Consider the following 25,693-nt stretch of genomic DNA (forward strand, 5'->3'; position numbering starts at 1 on the left):
AGTTGGGATAAATGGTTCATTTTCGGACTGGCAACCAGTAACCAGTGGTGTTCCACAGGGGTCGGTGCTGGGTCCCCAACTCTTTACAATCTATATTAACGATTTGGAGGAGGGGACCGAGTGCAACATATCAAAATTTGCAGATGATACAAAGATGGGAGGGAAAGTAGAGAGTGAGGAGGACATAAAAAACCTGCAAGGGGATATAGACAGGCTGGGTGAGTGGGCGGAGATTTGGCAGATGCAATATAATATTGGAAAATGTGAGGTTATGCACTTTGGCAGGAAAAATCAGAGAGCAAGTTATTTTCTTAATGGCGAGAGACTGGAAAGTACTGCAGTACAAAGGGATCTGGGGGTCCTAGTGCAAGAAAATCAAAAAGTTGGTATGCAGGTGCAGCAGGTGATCAAGAAAGCCAACGGAATGTTGGCTTTTATTGCTAGGGGGATAGAATATAAAAACAGGGAGGTATTGCTGCAGTTATATAAGGTATTGGTGAGACCGCACCTGGAATACTGCATACAGTTTTGGTCTCCATACTTAAGAAAAGACATACTTGCTCTCGAGGCAGTACAAAGAAGGTTCACTCGGTTAATCCCGGGGATGAGGGGGCGCACATATGAGGAGAGGTTGAGTAGATTGGGACTCTACTCATTGGAGTTCAGAAGAATGAGAGGCGATCTTATTGAAACATATAAGATTGTGAGGGGTCTTGATCGGGTGGATGCAGTAAGGATGTTCCCAAAGATGGGTGAAACTAGAACTAGGGGGCATAATCTTAGAATAAGGGGCTGCTCTTTCAAAACTGAGATGAGGAGAAACTTCTTCACTCAGAGGGTGGTAGGTCTGTGGAATATGCTGCCCCAGGAAGCTGTGGAAGCTACATCATTAGATAAATTTAAAACAGAAATAGACAGTTTCCTCGAAGTAAAGGGAATTAGGGGTTATGGGGAGCGGGCAGGAAATTGGACATGAAGCTGAGTTCGGATCGGTCAATGCCCTGTGGGTGGCGGAGAGGGCCCAGGGGCTATGTGGCCGGGTCCTGCTCCGACTTCTTGTGTTCTTTAGATTTGTGGTTGGGATCAGATCAGCCATGATCTTATTAAATGGCGGAGCAGGCTCGAGGGGCCGATTGGCCTACTCCTGCTCCAATTTCTTATGTTCTTATGTTCTTATGTTCATTGGTTTATCTCAATTACCAAGATCTTCATAGTTATAGTTGTCCCGATTGAGAGGCAAAATTATTATCTTCATTGAGATTTAAGATGTAATAGTCACAGTATTGTAACATTAGTAGTAAAAAAAAAATCCAGATTTGCTTGTACATTATTCTCAGGTGATCATGTCAAAAAAAGATTCTTTTTGCAATCAAATGTTTAACACCATGTTGTAAGTTTACATTTTTAACTCTTATTGTTAATCAGCAGATACTGTTGAATACACAGGGGAAAACTATGTGTATTAGGCTAAAGGCTTTTTTAAAAATAGTCTAGAGATATTGATCAGATGGAAATTTGAGCCTGGGAGGAAGCAATGTAAGAACTTAACCTGAAATATTCCTTGTGCTTATTTTGTGAATAAACCTTTTATCTTTGATATTTCAAGTTTGCATCCTGCCCATTCTTGGGCATAATTAATATTGTTGTAATTAATATTTCTAAAAGTACTGAACAGCAAATATCTTTTTCAGCTAATGGGATTGCATTTAAGACTTGCAGACCAAACATGTACATATATTTTTTTCTAATATTCAAAAGAGCTTAGTTTTAAAAAAAAACTCCTCCTCTCTTTGTGGTCCCTTTGCAATACGTTATCCCTGACCAAGATGTAGTCCTGGCAACCTCCTCCTCCTGGCTTTCTAATCACTTGCTTGGAGGTGTATATAAGTGACCTAAGATTATTTTTCTACCACTTCTTCATATGTAGGTAAGTTCCTGGTTTCCATTTTGCAGCATCCAATGTCACTGCAACTAAGATCAGGAGATGGCAGTGGGAACTTGCCTGGCCTCTTTATGGCAGTGTGGTTGTGATGGGAAACTCACTATGTAGGGATTGTAACATTTTAATTTGAGAATTTTTAAGAAACCACATGGTCTGCTTTTAATTACTGTTGATAACTTTGTAAAATAATGAATGATATTTTATCCTGTTATTAACTTGCATGCAGGCACAAGCTTGAGTTTGTTTGTTACATAGGAACATATGAAATTGACGGGCAGAAAAAGACCAGCTGGTCCATCAAGCCTGCCCTACACTTATGATGGCTAGAGCATCATGACTATCATGTTTGATAAGCATGAATCAGTTTGCTCAGGGCAAAATCCCATTGTTTTCAAATGTCCATTTGGAAGCTGATTTTGGTGTTCAAATTATCCATGGAATTCGGTTGCACCCGATGTCAGTGATGATGACCAATGCGACAGCGCTGCAAAGGGCCTGAGGAGATGGTCTTTCTGATCCACTTCTCAAAAATCTAAAACTTTTTTAGTCCAAGGAATGAATGTATAAAAGTGTTATGATAAATACAACTATGACATTATTAATGTATTAATACTTTAATTGAATTTCACGGTGCCATTAAACTGTTACACTTTCTTTCAGACGCTATTAATTGCCTTTTTAAAAAAAAGACCAGATCTGTATCTGGCTGTAGCTTGGCACAGCTACTCCATTTATAGTCTGAGTTCTGCAAAAAATACTCTGCAGATCAGTTTCTGCTTTAGTAACATCAAATGCTGCTCTATTCAGGATGACATGGGTGACAAATAAAACATGGGGTTTCTTTTTCAAGGTACTGACCTTTAGCCATGTTAAGAATTCATAAAAACATAAATGGGATCTTATTTTTCACCAGTGTACACATGGTTGGTACAGTTGTAGCGCCATTATATATTCTGTTTTACATATACAGTGTTGAAATTTCAGACAGCTGTCAATCCTACAAATTATCTGAGAAATATAAACATTTTGTACAGTAGAAAATTAAGTTATTTCTATATACGGTACAATAAAAAGCAAGCTTTGGAACCCTTACATTCTGATATGCACATAGTAGTCTTCTCTTCTTTTTCCTTCTGATGTACAGCAGTCTGCACAGAGTGAGTAGTTCTTTTGTCCCTGTACACTGATTAGACAGTGATCTTATGTATAAAATACGATCGGGTGTTGAATGAGTACTGTCGTCATGTGTCTGTGATCTGAATGACCACCTTCAAAGAGATTGACAGGAATACTACAAGAAATGCTCTGTGTGCGATAGGAAAGAGTGCTTGGATCCAGGTGGTGACAGCTCTCAGTACAAACACTCTTGGCCTAATACATTTAGCACAAGTATTGCTAGAGTTAAAAGTGCTGGGGGTAACTTTATGTCTGAGTAAGCTCTGTTATTTGTTTTTAGTTCAGTGTGTGTGGTCCAATGACCATTGTAATTAGAGAAGTTTGACAAAGGCAATCTGTACACTAATTTTTATTAATAATTTCAAACTTATATCAGAATATTACTCTGAAGCTTGTGCTTTGCTCCTTCCCCCAGTCTAATTGCAATCCTGTGGTTATGCCAATAATATTTTTTACATTAACTACATTTATTACAAAACAACCCTGGGGGAAAAAATCAATATGAATTTATTTTGAGGAAAGAAACCAACAGCAGCCAACAAATAATTTGGGAAACATTATGCAGTTTCACAAATATATAGAGTAATGGATAAAAAACTAGTAATAGAGTAAACTAATAATAGAGCTGTAATTCTAAATTGAATTCAGAAAAGAGAGAGTGTGGAGCTTTCAATTTTTTTAAAAATAAGATTTTTTGTAATCATTCCCCTTTGAGGCAAGTGGAAAAATGAGCCAGGCCAGCAAAATGCTTCTAAGATTAACTTGCTGTTGCAGAGCTAAAATCAGGCTGAAATATTCTCCCAAAAGCAGTAAAATGGTTCATGTCTATAAAATAATGGATATATCAGTTGTGAGTATGAGCTGGTGGAGGGATTCTCGTGAGTTACAGGGAATGAAATGGATGCCAATCCAGTTTCAATAGAGGTGCTGCTGACATCTGCTGACTGCTACTCTGGCAGGCTGATGACCTGAAATACCAGTTTAATAGGTGTGTGGGACATTGATTAAAATCAAAATTTCTCCTAGGAAGGTAGGAAAAGTTTTTTGGTGTGGGAAACCTAAAAGGGAATGGGTGGAGGCAGTGCTTTGCATTTAAAAATACCCTTTCTCTCATATTGGTGTTCTCCTCTAAACAAACATTCTGAATAACATGATCCCTATTAACTGCTACGGAACCAAGGCGGTTAGATGGAGTTAAGATACAGATCAACCATGATCTAATTGAATGGTTGAACAGGCTCGAGGGCCTACTCCTGTTCCTATGCTGTTTACTAAAGAGCAACAGCAAACAGAAATAGCAACAGATCAGTAAACAAAATTCTGATTAGCATAATGCAACACATCAAAAAGAGAGTGATGACAAATACAAAAACCAGCTAAAGAATTAAATGTTTATAAGTCATCCTACAGCATTCTGCATAAGCTGTTACAGTACCAGTTTCTCCATTGATCGTTTGACATGGCAGTTTATGTATCGGTTACTGGTCTGTTGGGGACTATTGGTAGAAAATGTTGTCACTGCACATTTGATTTGTGAGATGGGGACGGAGAAGAGGAACAGTTTAAAAGAAGAACTGATAGTTTTAAAAAAGAAACATTTTAGGAATGTTGTGAAATTTATGTACAGATATTGAGCAGTCAAAATTTAAAATGTATGTTGGAGGCTGAGAGATTTATCTTTACAAATGAGTTACTTGATGTCACCCACTAATGGCGATGAACTTTTCACCACTGAAGCAGTGGGAAAGCCCCAACTGGGTTGTTCCAAACTTGAAGACTCCTATAGGTAAACTTCATGTGTATTGGTCCATCATAGAGTGATTTAATGGATACTTGTGTGAAAGCCATTACACTGGCACAGATATGATTTTAAAAATGACTGTAGTGGAAGCCTTGCTTAAGAGTATAAGAACATTAAGAAAAGTCAAGGATAGCAAAGTTGAAGCTCGTCCCTCAAGTGCTCCAACTCACCCATCGAAGCACAGCTGCATTTTAAACATCGCTAATGTGTTTGACTTGTACTACCTCAACAGATAAATAATTCCAAACATTTATCATCCTTTGAGTAAAGAATTTATTTCCAAAAATCAGATTTAAGTTAAACTTGAGTGCTCTGCTCCTTCTGGCCTACATTAATTTCTATCATATTCTCCAGGTATCCTCCCATCACACCCCATTCCCTGACCCAGTGGGCTGATAGATGACCTGCTGCTAAGCCTCTAGTCCCAATTTTGTTTGCGGTCATCAAGCTGGAGGATGTTGGTGCTCCTGAATTATATAGTTTCCAATAACCCTAATCCAGTGCAGTATCAGCATCAGGCATTCCTGGATAAGGTATAGCATGGGTTGTTGGATGAAGCTCACTTTACTTTGCCCCAAGAATGTGCCTTTAATCCCATTTTCAGTATAGAAATCCTACATGCACTAATACAATATTTCCATATTGTATGTGAGCCATTCTTATGGACTCAGTGCGAGACTGCTGGCTTAGTACCAATTAATGCTAAATTATGAGCAGTTTTCAACTGTTGACCAACATCTATTACACATTAGGTTCAGAATCCTGTAAGTTCATTCACTTTGAACCTTTATAAGGAAGATTCATTTCTATAAGTCTGGACTGAATTTGGGCTCAGCTTCTGTGGATGAAGGACAGTGTGCTAATAAATATCACAAGTCTGCTGCCAGGGGACTCTGCACAGTGATTCTTCTTGATGGCAGCATCAAGATCAAGAACTCATTTTGTGGAGAGCTGTAGTTTTGAACTTACTGCTCTGCACAATACGGGGGAGCACCAACCAACCACTGCACCACTGCTTCTGATTTTCTGGGTTGAACAGCTGTAAATTTGAATTTTGCATATCATAACAGTCACTTGAATTTTCTTTTATTTGTACATCACTGTCATAGTTTCTGTTTTTAATTATAAACATTGTAGAACATCCGTACTACTGATTTGTTTAGCCTACACACTATATTGTGATATTAGTTTTGTATTTATACCAAGCCCAAATCTATTGTAGAGTTGTGAAAAATCAGCAGCTTATTTGCAAATATATTTGTCTGCTTAATGCTGTCACCAGATGCTGTTATGGCTCATAATATTACACTTGGACAGTTCCATAGTGTCACCTTTTTGAAGTTCATTCTGTGCAGGATGATAAACCTGTGGAATAACAAAGTAGGGTCTGTAATATTCTCTGGAATTCTAAGGAAAAATGAAAAAAACATGTTCTTAATTTGCATGTTGGACAAATAGTGGTGGTGTGTACAAAGATGGTCATAAACCCATCTGTTCAAGAGGCTATGGGGCAATAATTGTAGCAAGTTCTGATGTGTAAATGGAATTATAGAAGGGCTACAGCATGGAAGGAGGCCATTTGGCCCGTCGAGTCTGTGGCGGCTCTCTGCAAGAGCAATCCAGCTAGTCACACTTCCCTGCCTTATCCCCGTAGCCCTGCATATTTTTTCCCTTCAATTACTTATTCAATTCCCTTTTGAAAGCTACGATTGAATCTGCCTCCACCACCCCCTCAGGCAGTGCATTTCTGATCACAACCACTCGCTGTGTAAAAAAGTTTTTTCTCATTTCTTTTGCCAATCACCTTAAATCTATGTCCTCTATTCCCAATGGGAACAGTTTCTCGCTATCTACTCTGTCCAGACCTTTCATGATTTTGAATGCCTCTATCACCTGCCCTCTAAACCTCCTCTGCTCTAAGGAGAACAACCCCAGCTCTCCAATCTATGCACGTAACTGAAGTCCCTCATCCCTGGTATCATTCCAGTAAATCTCTTCTGCACACTCCCTTAAGGCCTTCACATCCGTCCTAAAGTGCAGTGCCCAGAACTGGACACAATACTCCAGTTGTGGCCGAACCAGTGTTTTATAAAGGTTCATCATAACCTCCTTGCTTTTGTACTCTATGCCTCTATTTATGAAGTCCAGGATCCCATATACTTTCTTAACCGCTTTCTCAACTTGCCGTGCCACCTTCAACGATATGTGCACACGCACCCCCAGATCTCTCTGTTCTTGCACCCCTTTTAGAATTGTACCCTTTAGTTTATATTGCCTCTCCTCGTTCTTCCTACCGAAATGTATCATCTCACACTTTTCTGCGTTGAATTTCATCTGCCATGTGTCCGCCCATTCCACCAGCCTGCCTATGTCCTCTTGAAGTCTATCACTATCCCCCTCACTGTTGACTACCCTTCCAAGTTTTGTGTCATATGCAAATTTTGGAATTGTACACCCAAAACCATGTCATTAATATATATCAAAAAAAGCAGTGGTCCTAGTACTGACCCCTGTGGAACACCACTGTGTACCTCCCTCCAGACCGAAAAACAACCATTCACCACTACTCTCTGTTTCCTATTACTTAAGCCAATTTCGTATCCATGCTACCACTGCCCCCTTTATTCCATGGGCTTCAACTTTGATGACCAGCCTATTATGCGGCACTTTATCAAACGCCTTTTGGAAGTCCAAATACACCACATCAACTGCATTGTCCTCATTGACCCTCTCTGTTACTTCATCAAAAAACTCAATCAAGTTGGTTAAACACGATTTGCCTTTAACAAATCCGTGCTGGCTTTCCTTTATTAATCCACACTTGTCCAAGTGACTGTTAATTTTGTCCCAATTTATTGTTTCTAAAAGTTTCCTCACTACTGAGGTTAAACTGACTGGCCTGTAGTTGCTGGGTTTATCCTGACGCCCTTTTTTGAACAAGGGTGTAACATTTGTAATTCTTCAGTCCTCTGGCACCACCCCCGTATCTGAGGATGATTGGAAGATTATGGCCAGTATCTCCACAATTTCCACCCTTGCTTCCCTCAGCAACCTAGGTTGCATCCCATCCGGACCGAGTGAGTTATCTACTTTAAGTACAGCTAGCCTTTTTAGTACCTTCTCTTTATCAATTGTTTGTCCATCCAGTATCTCAACTACCTCTTCACTTACTGTGATTTTGGCAGCATCTTCTTCTTTGGTAAAGACAGATGCAAAGTACTCATTTAGTACCTCAGCCATGCCCTCTGCCTCCATGCGTAGATCTCCTTTTTGGTCCCTAATCGGTCCCACCCCTCCTCTTACTACCCATTTTCTGTTTACACGCCTATAGAAGACTTTTGGATTCCCTTTTATGTTAGCCACCAGTCTATTCTCATACTATCTCTGCCCTTTTTATTTCCTTTTTCGCTTCCCCTCTGAACTTTCTATTTTCAGCCTGGTTCTCACTTGTATTATCAACCTGACATCTGTTGTATGTCTCTTTTTCGTACTTCATCTTACTCTATCTCTTTTGTCATCTCGGGAGCTCTGGTTTTAGTTGCCCTACCTTTCTCCCCTGTGGGAATGTATCTAGACTGTACCCGAACCATCTCCTCTTTAAAGGCCACCCATTGTTCATTTACAGTTTTACCTGGCAATCTTTGATTCCAATTTACCCGGGCCAGAACCATTCTCATCCCATTGAAATTGGCCCTCCTCCAATTGAGTATTTTTACTTTAGAGTGGTCCTTGTCCTTTTCCATAGCTAATCTAAACCTTATAATGCTATGATTGCTTCTCCCTAAATGTTCCCCCACTGACAACTTGGCCACCAAATTGGATATGTTTGTTCAAATTTAATTTGATGACTTCATTACCGCTAACGAAGTTGTGTACACCAACTCAACATTGACTTGGTATTAGGCTCCAGAATCTGCCTGAAATTACATCCACAATGGTACATATCAATTTGACTAAAGATTTATCCAATCAAAGGTGGATTGGGGCACAATAGAAACTTAGTGTTTTTGAACCCTGAAGGTTGGCTGGAAAATAATTCTTTGAAGGTTATAGGAATGTTTGGAAATCTTGGGAAGAACTGAAAATAGGACTAATTAATACTGATACTAAGTTGTTAAGGCACCCAACCTAATGCTTAACGTTCAGGGAAATGTAATGTTTGTTCATTGAATGATGTGCTTTTTCTATTTTTTTCAGAATATGATAGATTGGGATTTCTGCTGAAGTTGGATTCCAAAATGTAAGTACAAATTCATTTTTTAAAATTAATCTTTTATTCAAATAAATTGGTCAGGTATACTTTAGGTATTCTGAGTCCCTGCTCTTGGCAGAGTATCTTGCCCATTGGCAGCAGGTGTCAGAGAAATTGCAGGCAAGGACTCATAGATTCTGAAATTGTATTTTGTGTTTCCACAGTTATTAGCTTTTGATGAGTCCTGCATGCGCAAGTGAGGAAGCTTAGACTTTAGATGGGTGGATGTTGAATTTTCTGTGGCAGATTTTAGGTTGCAAATGTTGGAGTAGGAACCAAAATTAATAAATACATTTTCATTGTTAGGTGCTTATGGGTTGGCAGGTGCGTTAAGATGCCTTAATTGAGTGGGTGGTGTTGAGCAGACCATTAAAAGCAGTGGAAGCAACGAGGGCTGTCAAGTGATTTTAAAAAAATAATAGTGATTAACCTCGCAATTAAAAATTTTAATCTGTGTTTTAATCACATTGATACTAGAACTAGGGACCACAGTTTAAAAATAAGGGGTCTCCTATTTAAGACGGAGATGAGGAGAAATCTTTTCTCTCAGAGGGCCGTGAGGCTGTGGAACTCCCTTCCCCAGAGAGCGGTGGGGGCAGGGTCATTGAATATTTTTAAGGCTGAGTTAGATAGATTCCTGATTGACAAGGGAGTCAGAGGTTATAGTAGGTAGATGGGAAAGTAGGGTTGAGGTCACAATCAGATCAGCCATGATCTTATCAAATAGCAGAGCCGGCTTGAAGGGCTGAATGGCCTGCTCCTGCCCTTAATTCGTATGTTCGTATGTATGTTTGTACGTATACAATGACTGCATACGTCTCTTTCAAGTTTGTTTTATACACATTTTTAAAATTTAGGGCACATCCCCTTTAAATTCATGCAGTATTACTACAAACTTATTAAAGGAAGAAATGACTGGAAAAAGGATCACATTTTAATAATGAAAAAGTAAAACCATGCCCCACTAAATTGTAGCGCTGCCAAGAACTGAACTGAGCCATTATGTGAAAAGGGCATCTAAACCCTACTGTTTGCTATTAGATACATTACGAATCAGCAAGTTTTAAAAAAAATAATTTAATTTAAACCTTAATCTTTACATTTAGAAGGAGCGTAACCCACTCACCATGAGCTTAAGCTACTTTGGGAATATGTTCATTATATGAACAAAGTATTAAAGTTCTGCAAACAATACCTCACATGGTCTACGGTTCACTTTTCTACAACAAGCAATTTCCCTGAACCTGTTTCCGAAGTCTAGGTCCTAAGCTCGAATTCCCTTCCTAAACCTCTCCACCTCTCTGACTGCTCCTTTAAGATGCTCCTTAAAATGTGACCAAGTTGGTCACCTTTCCTAATATCTCCTTCTCTGGCTCGGTATCATTTTTGTCTGATTACATTCCTGTGAAGCGCCGTGGGACGTTTTACTACGTTAAAGGCGCTATATAAATGCAAGTTGTTGTTTTGTTGTTGTTGTAGTATTGTCTTTTTGCTCATTATCATGAAGCAGAATTGGGCACCATAACGGCAAGATGATTTTCTCCAAGCAGAGAAAAGAACCAGCACCACCAGCAGAAGATGTCACAGTTCAGCAGGCTATAGCTCTGTTGTTGGTAGGCAAAAACGTATTCCTACCTAGGTACATCCAGGGTGACATCCACGATTAACGCAAGGTAAAAAAATTAATCTCCCAAAAAATTAATGCATTAATCACAGAAGTTAATTGCAATTAATTGACAGCCCTAGAAGCAACATTACTTTAACATTACAATTGGGATTTAAAATTTTTGAAGATTATTATCCTGAGTGTGCCATTCTTCAGTGGAGTTTTGAAAAGTTTGCTCTGAAGTAATTTAGGCTAGTTAGATACTTCTAATACTGCATGCAACTAAGAAAGCTTAACTCATTTTGTAAAGGCATTTAGGGGAGCTTACCTACATGCTGAGCAACCCTTCAAGAAGTCCTATTGGGCCTTGGGCTGAGCTTCAAAGCCCACATCCTAGTCATCACTAAGACCACCTGTTTCTACCTGCACAACATTGCCTTTTATTTCCCTACCTATGCCCCATCACCACTATTTTATTGGGGAATGGAGAAGGAACAATTCTGTGCTTATCAAAGTGAGGGATATTATTGCGAGAAAATGGAGGATGTTACTATTTCAGGCTGATTTTTTTTTCTTCTCCTGGTTGTTGAGACTAGTCCGTCTACTCAGTTCCAAGAACGCAGACCGCTAACTCAGCACAGACCGTAGTGATTGAGCCTGAAACCTCCCTTGTCTCCTTAACCTGTTCCACCTAGAGTGTGCATTTACCCAGTGAACTATTGGAGGAGCCCTGTCAAAACCACTTCTGATATTATCCCCCCTCTTTACTGCAATTATAGATGCATATTCAATGCAGCAATGACTGTTCTACTAATTTAGGGCTGATCCAGGAATAATAAACTCAGAACAGATGTTTGTGTGAAGTGCATGATTAATATATTTTTCTTTATTACCATGGTTCTGCATATTTTTTGGCAGTTTTCTTATAAATCTGGAAATGCTCCTCCCACAGCAGTCACAGCTGTTAAAATGTCAAAATTGTACCACCTGACATACTCCAGTGCTTGCTCCAGATTTTGTTGTCTTCATAACTTCTGTTCGTTTGCTTCTGAAGACTTACTTTCATTCAAATAATGCTGAGCAGCATTGGGCATGTGAGCAAACTGTCAAAAAAAAAACTCCAGAGATGTGAATTTTATTGAAATGACCAAGCTCCACAAGCTGATAATTACACACGGTAGTGATCTTTGGTGAAGATGTCTTCATAATTTTTGAGTTCTTTGTCATCAAATTATGGGAGGCTATCAACACACCCTGAATCTGTCTCTTTAACAAAAGCATTTAAAAGGAAGAGCTTAAGATATTACACAGATATGTGCTATGATGAGTAATTTCTTATAAGACATAACGCATTTCGCCAGAACAGGTACCTGATTCCAGTACTTGATATACTCATTAGTCATGGCAATCTTCCTGTGATTGCAGCTACTCCTCAAACCTTATTGAGAAAATTGGCTCATTTGAGCTTCTTCTCAGGATTCATCAAAGGTTACAGGTCATCAAATCCTAAATTTGTTTGGAAGATAAGGAGCGTGATTTTCACAGGTGTAAGTCGGCTCTAATTTGGATAACAACTGATGTAAATCTCGTCAATGGTAAATTAAAAATAGCAGTTAAACTTTGTGAATCAACACATTTGCATAATTAGTTGCAGCTTCAGATGCAGATTTGGATGGGTGCAGGGAGCACACTAGTGATGGGAGCAGAAAATTGTGTGTAGATGAAACTTAAAGGGATGTGGGCAATTAAAGGGAAGTGGCAGAATAGGGGACACACATTCTTGCAGCCTTTGGAAAGAATCAGTGCATTGGTAGCCTTTTGCAAGGCTGAAGGAGGAGAGGGCTAAGATTTGAAAAATTACAGTGCAGTGAAAAGAAATCCATTGTGCAGGCACCAGTCTATAGGCAAGTGGTAGAGCAGCCCAGGACCCTATTTGATGGTTTCTTAAGTGGATATCATGTTGCATGACCTAGTTATGTGGAGGGTCACCCTGTTTGTCACTCCTTGGCGACATCCCTGTCGGTCAGTATTGTAGCATGATTGGAAGGAGGTGGAAACCATTACTGTCGCTGGCTATGCCATCCCTACGGTGCATGTTGGCAGCAGGTGTCCTTACAGCATATGGTGCAGCTCTTCACCTAGCTTTCTGCTCACCTGGAGCTAGTTCTACGTGGTTGTTGCCAGGTAGTTGTGACAGTGCCTGCAAATATGTTTAGTGGCACTCTGGATGTGACCAGTCAGATTTTGCTCGCTGATGAAGACCGTGAAGGCCTTTTTTCATGCAGTACCAGTGAAAGCATGAAAAAGTATGATTAGGATATGTAATGAAATCGGGTTTACCAAAGGTATCTGGTCAAGTTCCGCAAAAAGTAAAGAAAGAAAGAACTTGCACTTATATAGTGCCTTTCACAACCTCAGGATGTCCCAAAGACAATGAAGTACTTTTGAAGTGTCGTCACCGTTGTAATGTAGGGAAACGCGGCAACCTATTTGTGCACAGCAAGGTCCCACAAACAGCAATGAGATTAAGACTAGATAATCTGCTTTTTGTGATGTTGGCTGAGGAATAACTATTGGCCAGGACACCTGGAAAACTCCCCAGCTACTCTTCGAATAGTGCCATGGGATCTTTTATATCTGAGAGGGCCCCTGGGTACTTCCTTTCCTCTGACCCTGGCCTCATGTGCATTTTCCCCTTTACCCACCATTGGCAGCTGTGCATTTAGCCTTTAGGCCCCACACTCTGGAATTACCTCCCCATACCCCTCTGACTCTTCACATCCTCCACTGCTCCTTTTATGATGCTACTTGTTACTCCTCCTAAAATTGATTCTTTGTCTCAGCCTCCATTTTCTTGATTATGCCTCAATGAATCACTTTGGGTCATTTTTCTACATTAACGATGCTATATAAATGCTAGTCGTAATATTAATAGTAATAGTAGTCGTTGTTTTCCATAACTCATACCCAATTAAAGATAGGTAGTCCAAATGATTTGTTTTGCAAGTGAATTGTTATCAGCCAGATCTGCTGAGAAACTAGCATTTTCAGTACCTCTGGGACTTTTTATGTAAAATTGTGATACTCAGCTAGCCAATCAAATGACGTGGCAAATGTAGAAAAAAATTGAGCCGTTTCCACTTTTAAAGGTATTGTAACATGTAGATGTGCAATTTTCTGTAGAGGGGATGGTGTAACAAATGCTTAATTATTGACATATTCCAAACTAATGATTGCACTATTAAGACTACTTCAGAATCGACATTTGTATTAGGAGTGCTTATATCTCATTCCTGTTAGAAAGTTCTGAAAATGTAATTTGTGGGCAACTCTTAGGGAACTGGAGAACTCAGTGGTGGACAACAGAGGAGATGGCTATGCCTATGCTGATATCCAGAAAGACACCCCCTGCCACCCCCCATTGAGCTACATTCGGTAAGTGCAGAAATTCGAGGGTCTTATTGTGAGATCCCACACTGTGCCACATCACTGGCCATAAAGATAGGGAACAAGTATAATACTTCCCATCGGCATAGGAGACAGACTCCCACATAATACAAAGGGTTAATGTTCAGGATTTTTTCGGGAATGAGAAAAATTTGCATGTATAAGCCAAATGACTTTTTTATTAATTGGTTCATTGTCTTTGCAATGAACAAATCAGTTCTTCAAACCATTGGAATGCCCTGTGATTTAAAACATTGAGTCCGTCCACTGTTTAGAACAAAGATGCAATCGGATCGTTAAGTTAAGGAATCAAAGAATTAATTCTCTGTCATGTAGGTCCTTATCCGGTTTGCGAACTAGAGGACTCGGTTGAAGACAGAATTGGGCTTGACTCTACGACATCCTGTAGTTGAATGGCCTGTTTCCTCTTTGCACCAAGTATGAGCACAAAATATGTCAGATTCCATTCAGAGCCGTTTTAGTCCAAATTAGTGCTGCCACTTGCACTTAACACCTCAAAGATTTACACTGGTGCCCTCAAAAGAGTTTGAACTAGGGCAGGTTGGCTTCTATTCCATTGTGATATTGTATTTTTGAAGGCTTTTTTAATGTAAAATTCAGACTTTCCTTTTCTAAAGTCACTGGGATGAATTTCCTTGGGGGTTATCCTGATCAACCGTTGTAACTTCGGTGGAAGATCGGCGGCAATCCTGTTTACATGTCCAAATGGGGTTTCTGCCGAAGTTAAGGTGATTGATTGGGAGAACCTCTGAGGAAATTCCTGGGGACTGACTGTTGCTGAGTACAATTTCACAGACATTAGCAGACCTGAGGTAACTTGTTGTAGTGGCCTGGACAGAGTGTTGACAAGCTATTCAGCTGTAAAGGATGTGCGACCCAGATCTAATGTTGCCTTTACCTAGTGCCATCACTGGACAAAAATTATTGCTGCAAAACTATATGGGTGTTAGTAAATGTTCTTTAAACAATTTTAAATAACCAACACAAAAGAGAGAAGGAAGGAGCAAAATACCTGTTTTTGGCACATCAGTATACTTACAGACATTACCTCTGTAAACTACTGAGTTCTCCAGTTCCCTTAGAATTACGCACAAGTTACAATTGCAGAACTTGTTAACAGGAATGATACCAACTTATGAGGCATGACAAACTGAGAAAGATTGCAGGAGGACGAAGACAGGTTAGCAGATGAGCTGATAGGTGGCAGATACAGTTCACTGTAGGAAAATATGAAGAATTTTGGGAAAAATAATAATGAAACGAAGTACACCCTAAATAATATCCTGAACAGAGTGATCTATGGGTTCACATATGTATATCTTTAAAGGTGAGAGTGCAGGTTAAAAAATAAAATAGCAGAAAAGGCCAATGTGATTCTGGATTTCATAAATAGGGCATTGAGTATGATAGGAAGTAAGTGAAACTGAATCTACAAGGTATTGGTTAGGCTATGGTTGGGGTGTTGTATGCAGTTCTGGGCATCCTACAATAGGAAGGATATCAAAACCAAGGAAAGGATAAAATCAAGTTTTTCGAGAATACTACTAAGTATGAAAGAAAGAACTTGCATTTAGATAGCGCCTTTCATGACTTCAGGAAGTCCCAAAGCACTTCACAGCAATGACGTACTTTTGAAGTGTAGTCACTGTTGTAATGAGAGGTTATAGTTATGAAGAAAAGCTGAAACTTTGATCTTTTTCTCTGAACAGGATCAAATATTATGAAACTGTTGCAATGGTAAACAGTGAAAGATTGTTTCCACTAGTTGACAAATTTGTATTTAGAATTTTTGTCACACAGAGGGTTATTAGAAGATGTAAAGCCATCCCACTTTGAAGCAGAGACTGTAGCATCATTTACAAATGTGACATCACAGACTGAGAGTAATCACTAGAAGAATGCAGGGGAAAGTTGGAAGTTTATTAGAAAGAACTTGCATTTATATAGCACCTTTTCATGTCCTTGATGTATTAAAGAACTTCACATCCAATGAGTTACTGTTATGTAGGCAAACATAATAGCCAGTTTACATATGGCAGGATCCCACAAATGGCAAATGAGATAAATGACCACTTAATTTGTTTTTGATGATGATCTTTGAGAGAAGATGTTGGCCAGGATGTGGGATCTCGTGTATCTGACAGGGCTAATTTCTCATCTGAAAGATTGTACTTCTGACAATGTATTGTTCACTCAGTACGTAACTGAAGTGTCAGCCTTGGCTCAGTGGTAGCATTCTCACCTTCTTGGTCTCAGTGTAGAAGGCACTGTCTACATTTGCTTTGCTGCTTTAGGTAATCAGAAACATTCTCACTTCTGAGTCACAAGGTTGTAGCTGCATGCCCCAAGCACACCTTCATTGCCACCCAACTTTTGCCACTCCCTGTTCAATTCTCATCAATTCAATTTCATATTTACCCACAAGATTGAGACTACTACGGTTAAATTCACCAATGGCAACTTGTGTGACTGAATGTGGTTCACTCTCCTTTTCTCTTCTTCTCTGCCACCTTCAACATTACTGACCACTTCATTCTCCTCCACTACCTCTTCTTGGTCTTAGCCCACAACACACCTCTCTCATGGTTTTACTCTTATGCATCCCAATATAGTCACTAAAATCTAGAAACAGGAGTAGACCATATGGTAGCTTTATCTTCTTATTTCCGATTGCCAACTGTATCTCCATATTCCTAAAAATCCTACTTCCAAAATAAGGAAGCAAACCATTTCTTTTTTGGTTTTTCCTCCCATAACCTCCTGTCACCTCCTGAATAAGATTCGAAGAGCTGAATCTTTGGTTCCTTCTGTTCATAATTTACATGATACACCTTGAAGACATTATCTACAAACATAAGGTCTGCTTTCACATTCTTGCTGACAACATCCAAATATATCTTTCCCCTATCACTATTGACTCAGGCTGTTGCTGTACTCTCTAACAGCCTGTAGGACATCAAATCTAGGTTAATTAGCCATTTCCTTCAGCTCAATATCTAAAAAGTGGGCATCATTTTCTTCTTCCCATAGCTAAGGGACATGAGCTTCAGTGGTATAAATACTTAATAATAGTTGAGTTGGCAATGAGTCACAAAGTGGTTATTCAGTCAAGCTGTTTTGATAGCATCGTAAACTGTGTGAGCAGAACACACCTGGGTTATAAACATCAGGAAATTGAGATTAAATTACTAAATGCCTTGATTCTATCACAAGATATTTGGGATCCAGTATGCAGCCTACATTTAAACAAAACTTTTATTTTACTGCTCTTAACTGTTAGGCAGCAACACCATTGTGCACAGTAGAGGTGTTGTGACATCAGTAAATGAGTTGGAAAGATGATGATGATGTAAGAGGTGAATGTATATGGGTTCAAGTGAACAGCATGAAGTGCCGAGTAGATGATCCATCTCGGCCTTCCCCCGATATACTCACCATCACAGAAGCCAGTCTTCAGCCAATTCGATTCACTCCACGTGATATCAAGAAACGGCTGAGTGCACTGGATACAACAACGGCTATGGGTCCCGACAACATCCTGGCTGTAGTGCTGAAGTCTTGTGCTCCAGAACTAGCCGCGCCTCTCGCCAAACTGTTCCAGTACAGATACAACACTGGCATCTACCCGACAATGTAGAAAATTGCCCAGGTATGTCCTATCCACAAAAAGCAGGACAAATCCAATCCGGCCAATTACCGCCCCATCAGTCTACTCTCAATCATCAGCAAAGTGATGGAAGGTGTCGTCGACAGTGCTATCAAGCAGCACTTACTCACCAATAACCTGCTCACCGATGCTCAGTTTGGGTTCCGCCACGACCACTCGGTTCCAGACCTCGTTACAGCCTTGATCCAAACATGGACAAAAGAGCTGAATTCCAGAGGTGAGGTGAGAGTAACTGCCCTTGACGTCAAGGCAGCATTTGACCGAGTGTGGCACCAAGGAGCCCCAGTAAAATTGAAGTCAGTGGGAATCGGGGAAAACTCTCCAGAGGCTGGAGTCATACCTAGCACAAAGGAAGATGGTAGTGGTTGTTGGAGGCCAATCATCTCAGCCCCAGGACATTGCTGCAGGAGTTCCTCAGGGCAGTGTCCTAGGCCCAACCATCTTCAGCTGCTTCATCAATGACCTTCCCTCCATCATAAGGTCAGAAATGGGGATGTTCGCTGATGATTGCACAATGTTCAGTTCCATTCGCAACCCCTCAGATAGTGATGCAGTCCGTGCCTGCATGCAACAAGACCTGGACAACATCCAGGCTTGGGCTGATAAGTGGCAAGTAACATTCGTGCCAGACAAGTGCCAGGCAATGACCATCTCCAACAAGAGAGGGTCTAACCACCTCCCCTTGACATTCAACTGCATTACCATCGCCGAATCCCCCACCATCAACATCCTGGGGGTCACCATTGACCAGAAACTTAACTGGACCAGCCATATGAATACTGTGGCTACAAGAGCAGGTCAGAGGCTGGGTATTCTACGGCGAGTGACTCACCTCCTGACTCCCCAAAGCCTTTCCACCATCTACAAGGCACAAGTCAGGAGTGTGATGGAATACTCTCCACTTGCTTGGATTAGTGCAGCTCCAACAACACTCAAGAAGCTCGACACCATCCAGGACAAAGCAGCCCGCTTGATTGGCACCCCATCCACTACCCTAAACATTCACTCCCTTCACCACCGGCGCACCGTGGCTGCAGTGTGTACCATCCACAGGATGTACTGCAGCAACTCGTCAAAGCTTCTTCGACAGCACCTCCCAAACCCGCGACCTCTACCACCTAGAAGGATAAGGGCAGCAGGTACATGGGAACAACACCACCTGCACGTTCCCCTCCAAGTCACACACCATCCCGACTTGGAAATATATCAGCGTTCCTTCATCGTCGCTGGGTCAAAATCCTGGAACACCCTACCTAACAGCACTGTGGGAGAACCTTCACCTCACGGACTGCAGCAGTTCAAGAAAGCGGCTCACCGCCACCTTCTCAAGGGCAATTAGAGATGGGCAATTAATGCTGGTCTTGCCACCGACGCCCACATCCCATGAACGAAAAAAAAAGTAATAGATGCTTAAGAGCAACAGTTTTCAGAATTTAGGATTATTAATACCCTAATTAGTCACAATTCTTCATGTTCTGATGGAAGTATTAGCTTGGTATCGTAGATTCAGGGGGTCTACCATATTGGTGGGCCACTGTTCAACCAGGATATGAAACTTATTGGCTTAATGAGTGAGGGAAAAATACATACCATATAATGAACATCCCTTCCCTGACACTCTATCTAGACAAAGAAGTAAGAAATTGAATAGAGGAGACCAGTTTAAATTTTGAGATAAAATATATTGATACACCGATATAAATCATTAGTTCGGCGAAGAGTTAGAATAATAGGGTAGATTTTGCTCATCCACTGCCAGTGCATATCAGAAAATAAATAGACATTTTCTGTCAATTGATTTCATTAGGTTGAAAACGGTAGGGAATGCACTTGCAATTTTCCGACATACGCTAGTGGCTGGCAAATTACTTCACTGTGGGAAAGGACTCGGAAAATCAAACTTATTGTATCTGTTTTCCTAACTTGCACTAAGTCCCGTTCACCCATTGACTCATGGTCCACCAATGCCTCAAATTTAAAATTTTCATCCTTGTGTTCAAATCCCTCCATGGTTTAGCTCCTCCCTATCTCTGTAACCTGCTGCAACCTTACAACCCTCAGAGAACTCTGCATTGCCTCAATTCTGGCCTGTTGTGCATCCTCGTCTTCCTTTGCATCGTCGGCTTCCTTTGCCCCACCATTGGCGGCTGCACCTTCAACTGTCTTGTCCCTAAGTTCTGGAAATCCCTTCCTAAACCTCGCTGCCTCTCCACATCTCTGTCTCTCCTTTAAGACACTCCTTAAAATCTTTGGTCATCTGTCCTAATATCTCCTTCTCTGGCCAGGTATTGTTTTTTGTTTGATTATGCTCCTGTGAAGCCCCTTGGGACGTTTTACTATGTTAAAGGTGCTATATAAATACAAGCTGTTGTTATTGTGTCTAATTTTGGGAAATCTATTTTAGGAAGGGTGTCAAGGTCTGGACAGGATGCAGAAGAGATTTATTAATATGATAATGGGGATGAGAGACTAGAGAAACTGAGACTTTTTTCATTAGGACATAAAAGATTAGGAGGAAGTCTGTGAGAGGTTTTGAAAAGGTAAATAGGACAAACTATTTTCATTGGTTGGCCAGCCAGTAAGTAGAAGCATAAATTTAAGACCAAGACAATGAAGGAAGAGGGTAGGAGATTTTTTTATTATGGAGAGAATTGTCAGGACATGGAATGCCCTGTTAGAAGCAGAATCTGTAATAGCTTTTTAGAAGGGAAATGGGTAAATGTGCTTTTTTAAGGATAGGATAGGGTATGGGGAAGGGCAAGGGAATGACACAAAATGGATTGTTCTTTTGCAGCACGGGTACTGGTGTGATGGCCTGAATTGCCGCCTGCTGTAAAATTCTATAATTCTTTCTGTGTTTGTGTCTTGTATTGTTTTGTTGCTAATCTTATTTGTTTTGTTTTTTATCTCTCTTCCTCCAGCTCAGCGGAATTGAACTATAAAAATGGAAATATCACAGAGGGTGGCTGCAAAAAAGGATTTGCCTCTGCACAGATGACGGCAATCTTCCCAAAGTAAGAAATCATTGCTACTGGAAGTTCTTTTCCCCCTGTTTTCTCCTCCATGCCTTTAGAGAACTCTGTGTGGTGGCGTGAAGGTGATACCTAGTGGATGGTGAATATTGGATCACTTTATTTTTGCAGCTTATTGTACTCTCCACTCCCATGGTTTTGATCACAAACAAAGCCTTCTCAGATCACTTCCTTGTAACCCTCACCACACATTTCCCCTACCCCATTCTAGCCCCATTTCCTTCTGCGTCCACCCTTGGAAAAAACTCTCACCCAAGTGACTTAGAAATGCGCTTTCAAGCTGCCAACTGCCTAGCCTAGGTACTTCTGCCGCTGTTGATCTGCTCAACCACAACCTCTCCTCCACCTTTGATGCCCCTGTCCCCAATAAAACCTTTACTCCCATCCACATTGTTCCCCTGGGATAGCTCCCATCTTCGTTCCCTCAAGTCCAGGAGATGCATACTTGATTGTATCTGGTGCATAACCGGTTTAGTCATCCATCACTAGATTTGGCTGGACCACATCAAATGCTGTCGGGCCTTGCTGTCCTCTGCCAAAACCGCCCACTACTCCAGGAACTTCCCGGAGACCAAAGATAAATCCTGGCTTCTTTTGTCTACTACCAACTCTCCCAGGCCCCCTCCACCCTCATCCAACAACGTGTGAGAAGCTAACGGACTTTTTGACACTAATACTGAGACCGTCCATTCCGCTGCTTCCTCCCCATGCCCCTTGCCCATCATGCCAAAGCTGCGTCGTACTCTAATTTCCCTCCTATCTCCCCATATGCCTCTCAGAGCTCATCTTGTCAATGAATCCTGCTCTCTCAGGTGTCAGCCTTGGCTCAGTGGTAGCCTCTTGTCTCTGAGTTAGAAGATTGCAGGTTGACATCTCACTCCAGAGACTTTAGCGCTTAATTTAGGCTGACACTTCTGTGTAATACTGAGGGAGTGCTGCACAGGTGCCATCTTTCGAATGAGACGTTAAACTGAGGCTCGGTCTGCCTTCTCAGTTGGACTTAAAAGATCCCATGACGTTATTCGAAGAAGAGCCGGGGAGTTTTCCCAGTGTCCTGGTCAATATTTATCCCTCAGTCAACATCGCTAAAACAGATTATCTGGTCATATATCTGTTTGTGGGACCAACCTGATAACAGTGACTATTCTTTAAAAGTACTTGGAGACGTCTTGAGGGCGCCATATAACTGCTGACCATTCAACTTCCCTCCTTGATGCCCATGTTAGCTGAAATTGTAAATGGTTCCCTTTCCTTAGGTGCTATCCCCTTTCTTTTCAAATCTGCCATCACCACCCCACTCCTCAAATAACCCATAATTGACCCTTCTGTTCTTGCAATCTACTGCCCAATTTCCAACTTCTTTTCTCCCAGTGTACTGTCCAACATTTCTCAATCAACCAACAACACCAAAATAAGTTAATTAATCATGCAACTCATTGCTGTTTGTGGGACATTGCTGTGCACAAATTGGCTGCTGTACTTGCCAATCAAAATAACAGTGACCACACTTCAAAAATTTAATAATTGTCTGTGAAGTGCTTTTGGATGCTCTGAGGGTATGAAAGACACTATATATATTCTACCTTTGTTTTTCTTTCAACCAGCAGCACCGAAAGCAGCTTATCTGGTTATTCATTCATTTACTGTTTGAGGACCTCACTCTATAGAAATTTGCAGCTGTATTTGCCTACATAACAGACACTTTGAAGAACACTCTGAGGTGTCCTAAGGATGTGATGAGGTGCTATGTAATGGCATTTTCTTTCTTTCTTGTGAGACCAACATGATTAATAAAATCTTTGTGATGAATAGGAGTTGAGTCACGATTTGAGTGATAAAGTGTTTGTGTATTTGTGTGATGACTGGTGTCTGTTAAGTTGTGCTAGAATCCATATTCTTTAAGCGTGGCTTGAAATTGCAGTGTGGGGAAGACTAAGTCTGCAGAAGGCGCTACTGCGTATGGCTATCGTGACACTTGTTGGTCTTAATGTGTTAATACATTTTAATTGCAAAGTCATTAATGTTGATCTCACAAGAAGCAGTTTCTGATATTTATATGTGTAATTATCATTACATTCAATTTGGCTGATTGTTAGCTTGTCACCTAAGGTGGCTGGAGACAAACTTTGAACCCCACTGTCATTGACAACTGTTTGTGGAAACAGCATTTTGATTCCCTTTGATCTGGGATTTGACGAAAAACTTTTTAACTCAAATAACCCTGTTATCCCAGCAGGAGAGGCCCCTAAGTATGTTTCTGAGGTGGGAGTGGTATTGATTGACTGCTTCACGCCCAGTCAGAGGTGAACTTGGGTTCCTCCCTCTCAGCTCGCCAGTTTTTCCAAGCATGTGCGGAGGCTATATGGGCCATAAGAATCCCTACATTAAGTGTTACAGTGCAGGCAACAGTCCAGATGTAACATCAGTAAAGTTAATGAAGTGATATATCTTTCATTTTTGTACCCAAGGAACGAGCATGAATTAAAAATGATGTCAAAACAATGCAAGCTGCTTCATTTTCTATTACTATTGCTTATCCATTGCTTTTAATAATCTGCATAGTTTATAGCCTAAATCACAATTTGATGGAATGTCAACTCTTCCACTTGGAGATCACAAGGGCTTGTGTCAGATTCAGTAAGCTAAATACGGTAACATGGGTAGATATTGTGCAGGTGAGGTCAAACTTTGATTCATAGGGAGCAAACACTTGCATACAGGAGCAGTCCTCGATGCTGAGCACAAGAAAGTTATTGAGGTATAACCCAAAAACCTATCCAATGTATTAACTAGACTTTGACTTTTGTGGAACAGAGAAGAATGACAGAAACAAAGTGATGTGGAAGACCTGTCTGGATCTGTCTTCTTTGATTTGGTTGATCACAGATTCCAGAGCAACATTAATAATGGGCATAAAGAAATCCATGGGTCAGACCATCTTCACGGAATGTGATAAATGGTGTTTGGAGTCAAATGCAAAGAACCTCTCGAGCGATAATTTTAAAAATTGTAACAATCTTAAGTTTCTTTCCTTGTAATGGTGATTTTTTTTTGCATGGCACACTTTCTGCAGAGAAAATATACATTGAAACCTCATCATTCCAAAAAAAATTCAAATTTTTTTCAGTAAATGTTTGTTGAGGATCATGGGATCACTGAGGTTATCCTTTACCTGGATAATACAGTGATAAATAGTTTCCCTCCAAATGAAGTGAACCATGCAAGCAAGTTTTTTTCCCTCCACTCAACATTAGTGGCAAACAGCAGGAAATGGTGGCGTAGACCAAAGGCAGAAACCAAAGTTTTCCAGTGACTTATTGAAAATACTAATTTTGCTAAATGGAAAGTTTTATTTCTGGCAATAAAGTCCCAAACACCAACAGTGAAATCTATTGAAGGGACTGGTGTATTTTGCAAAGAAAGTCAACAGAAGCTCAGAAGACTATAGCAAGTGCATCAATTACTTATTTTGAATAGTAAGATAAAATTGTTAATTTTAAAAACATGAGACTGACTTTGAAGGACTAATGTAACTAAAGAGAAAAAAAATGTTCTGGACAGAATTGAATGTGACTCAACTATTTTAGTTCATGGAACAAGGATCTGATCCATCTTCTGACAACAATTATGGTAAGTTCAATATAATTTTTATTTCACACTGCAGCTGTAATTCTTTCCCTATTTCTGATCCAAAATAGTATATATATTGTATATTCTGCATTTAGCATGTCCTATATGGTATATTTCAATATTCTTGTTTCTAAATCAGCTACTTTCTAATAAGTTTAGCGGTCTTCTTTGATGGTCCAACTGTCTGTGAAGTATTTTTGTTCTTGTTTTTTTAATAGTCTTTTGTGTATGGTTCATCATAAATGAAGCAAAACCTTGTAATAGCCCCATACATGAACTGTCGACATTTTTATCCTTGAGGTTGTACTAGCAGCAACCTATTGTGATGTTGGAAGAGGAAGAAGAGGTTTCTTCATACCATGGGGAGCCTGATGTGATTGGTTTGGAAACACAAGACATGCAAAACAATCCATCTGCAAACAAACATTTGAATGCAGAATCAGTTGGTAAGAGACAACCTTTCTTCTGGGGGAATAAAAACAGAAAATGCTGGAAAAGCTCAGTAAGTGAGCATCTGTGGAGAAAGAAACAGAGTTAACCTTTCAGGTGGAAGACCTTTCATCAGAACTGGAAGATGTTAAAGAGTTAAAGTTGTTAAGTAAGTACAGAGCCAGGGGGAGGGCGGGGAGGGGAGAAAAGAACAAAAGGGAAGGTCTGTGATAGGGTAGAGGGCAAGAGTGATTAAATGACAAAACTGAAGATGGTGCAAGGCAAGGAGGGAGGTAATGGGACAAGTTAAGAAACAAAAGATTGGTCTGGAGTAGCTGTAAATGTCAACAGCAGAACCATTAGCAGCACTTGCTGTCCGAAAAAATGGAAGCATTGTTTATGATCTGAAGTTGTTGAAATCAGTGTTGAGTCCGGAAGGTTGTAAATTGCCTAAATGAAAGATGAGGTGCTGTTCCTTGCGCTTACGTTGAGCTTCATTGGAACAGTGTAAGAGGCCGAGGTCAGAGTGAGAGTGGGAGTGAGACGGGGAATTAAAATGGCAAGCGACTGGCAGGTCAGGGTCACACTTGCAGACAGAGCGGAGGTGTTCAGCAAAGCGATCACTCTGTCTGCAGTTGGTCTCCCCATGTAGAGGAGACCGCATTGTGTGCAGTGGATAGGGGTACACTA

The 25,693-nt window shown here is 40.5% G+C and overlaps 1 protein-coding gene across 2 annotated transcripts in view; it reads left to right on the forward strand.

The window, feature by feature from the left end:
* LOC137325204 (CMP-N-acetylneuraminate-beta-1,4-galactoside alpha-2,3-sialyltransferase-like) overlaps nt 1–25,693 on the forward strand; it is a 401,305-nt gene that overhangs the window by 55,707 nt on the left and 319,905 nt on the right. Inside the window, exons 3-5 of one of the 2 annotated variants that reach the window (XM_067990038.1) lie at nt 9,117–9,159; nt 14,114–14,212; nt 20,834–20,926. In XM_067990038.1, the coding sequence (XP_067846139.1) occupies nt 9,117–9,159; nt 14,114–14,212; nt 20,834–20,926 (235 nt within the window). The remainder of the gene's footprint in view (nt 1–9,116; nt 9,160–14,113; nt 14,213–20,833; nt 20,927–25,693) is intronic. The other variant, XM_067990039.1, reaches the window with a different exon arrangement.

This window comes from Heptranchias perlo, chromosome 9 (assembly GCF_035084215.1).
Source record: "Heptranchias perlo isolate sHepPer1 chromosome 9, sHepPer1.hap1, whole genome shotgun sequence".
NCBI lineage: Eukaryota > Metazoa > Chordata > Chondrichthyes > Hexanchiformes > Hexanchidae > Heptranchias > Heptranchias perlo.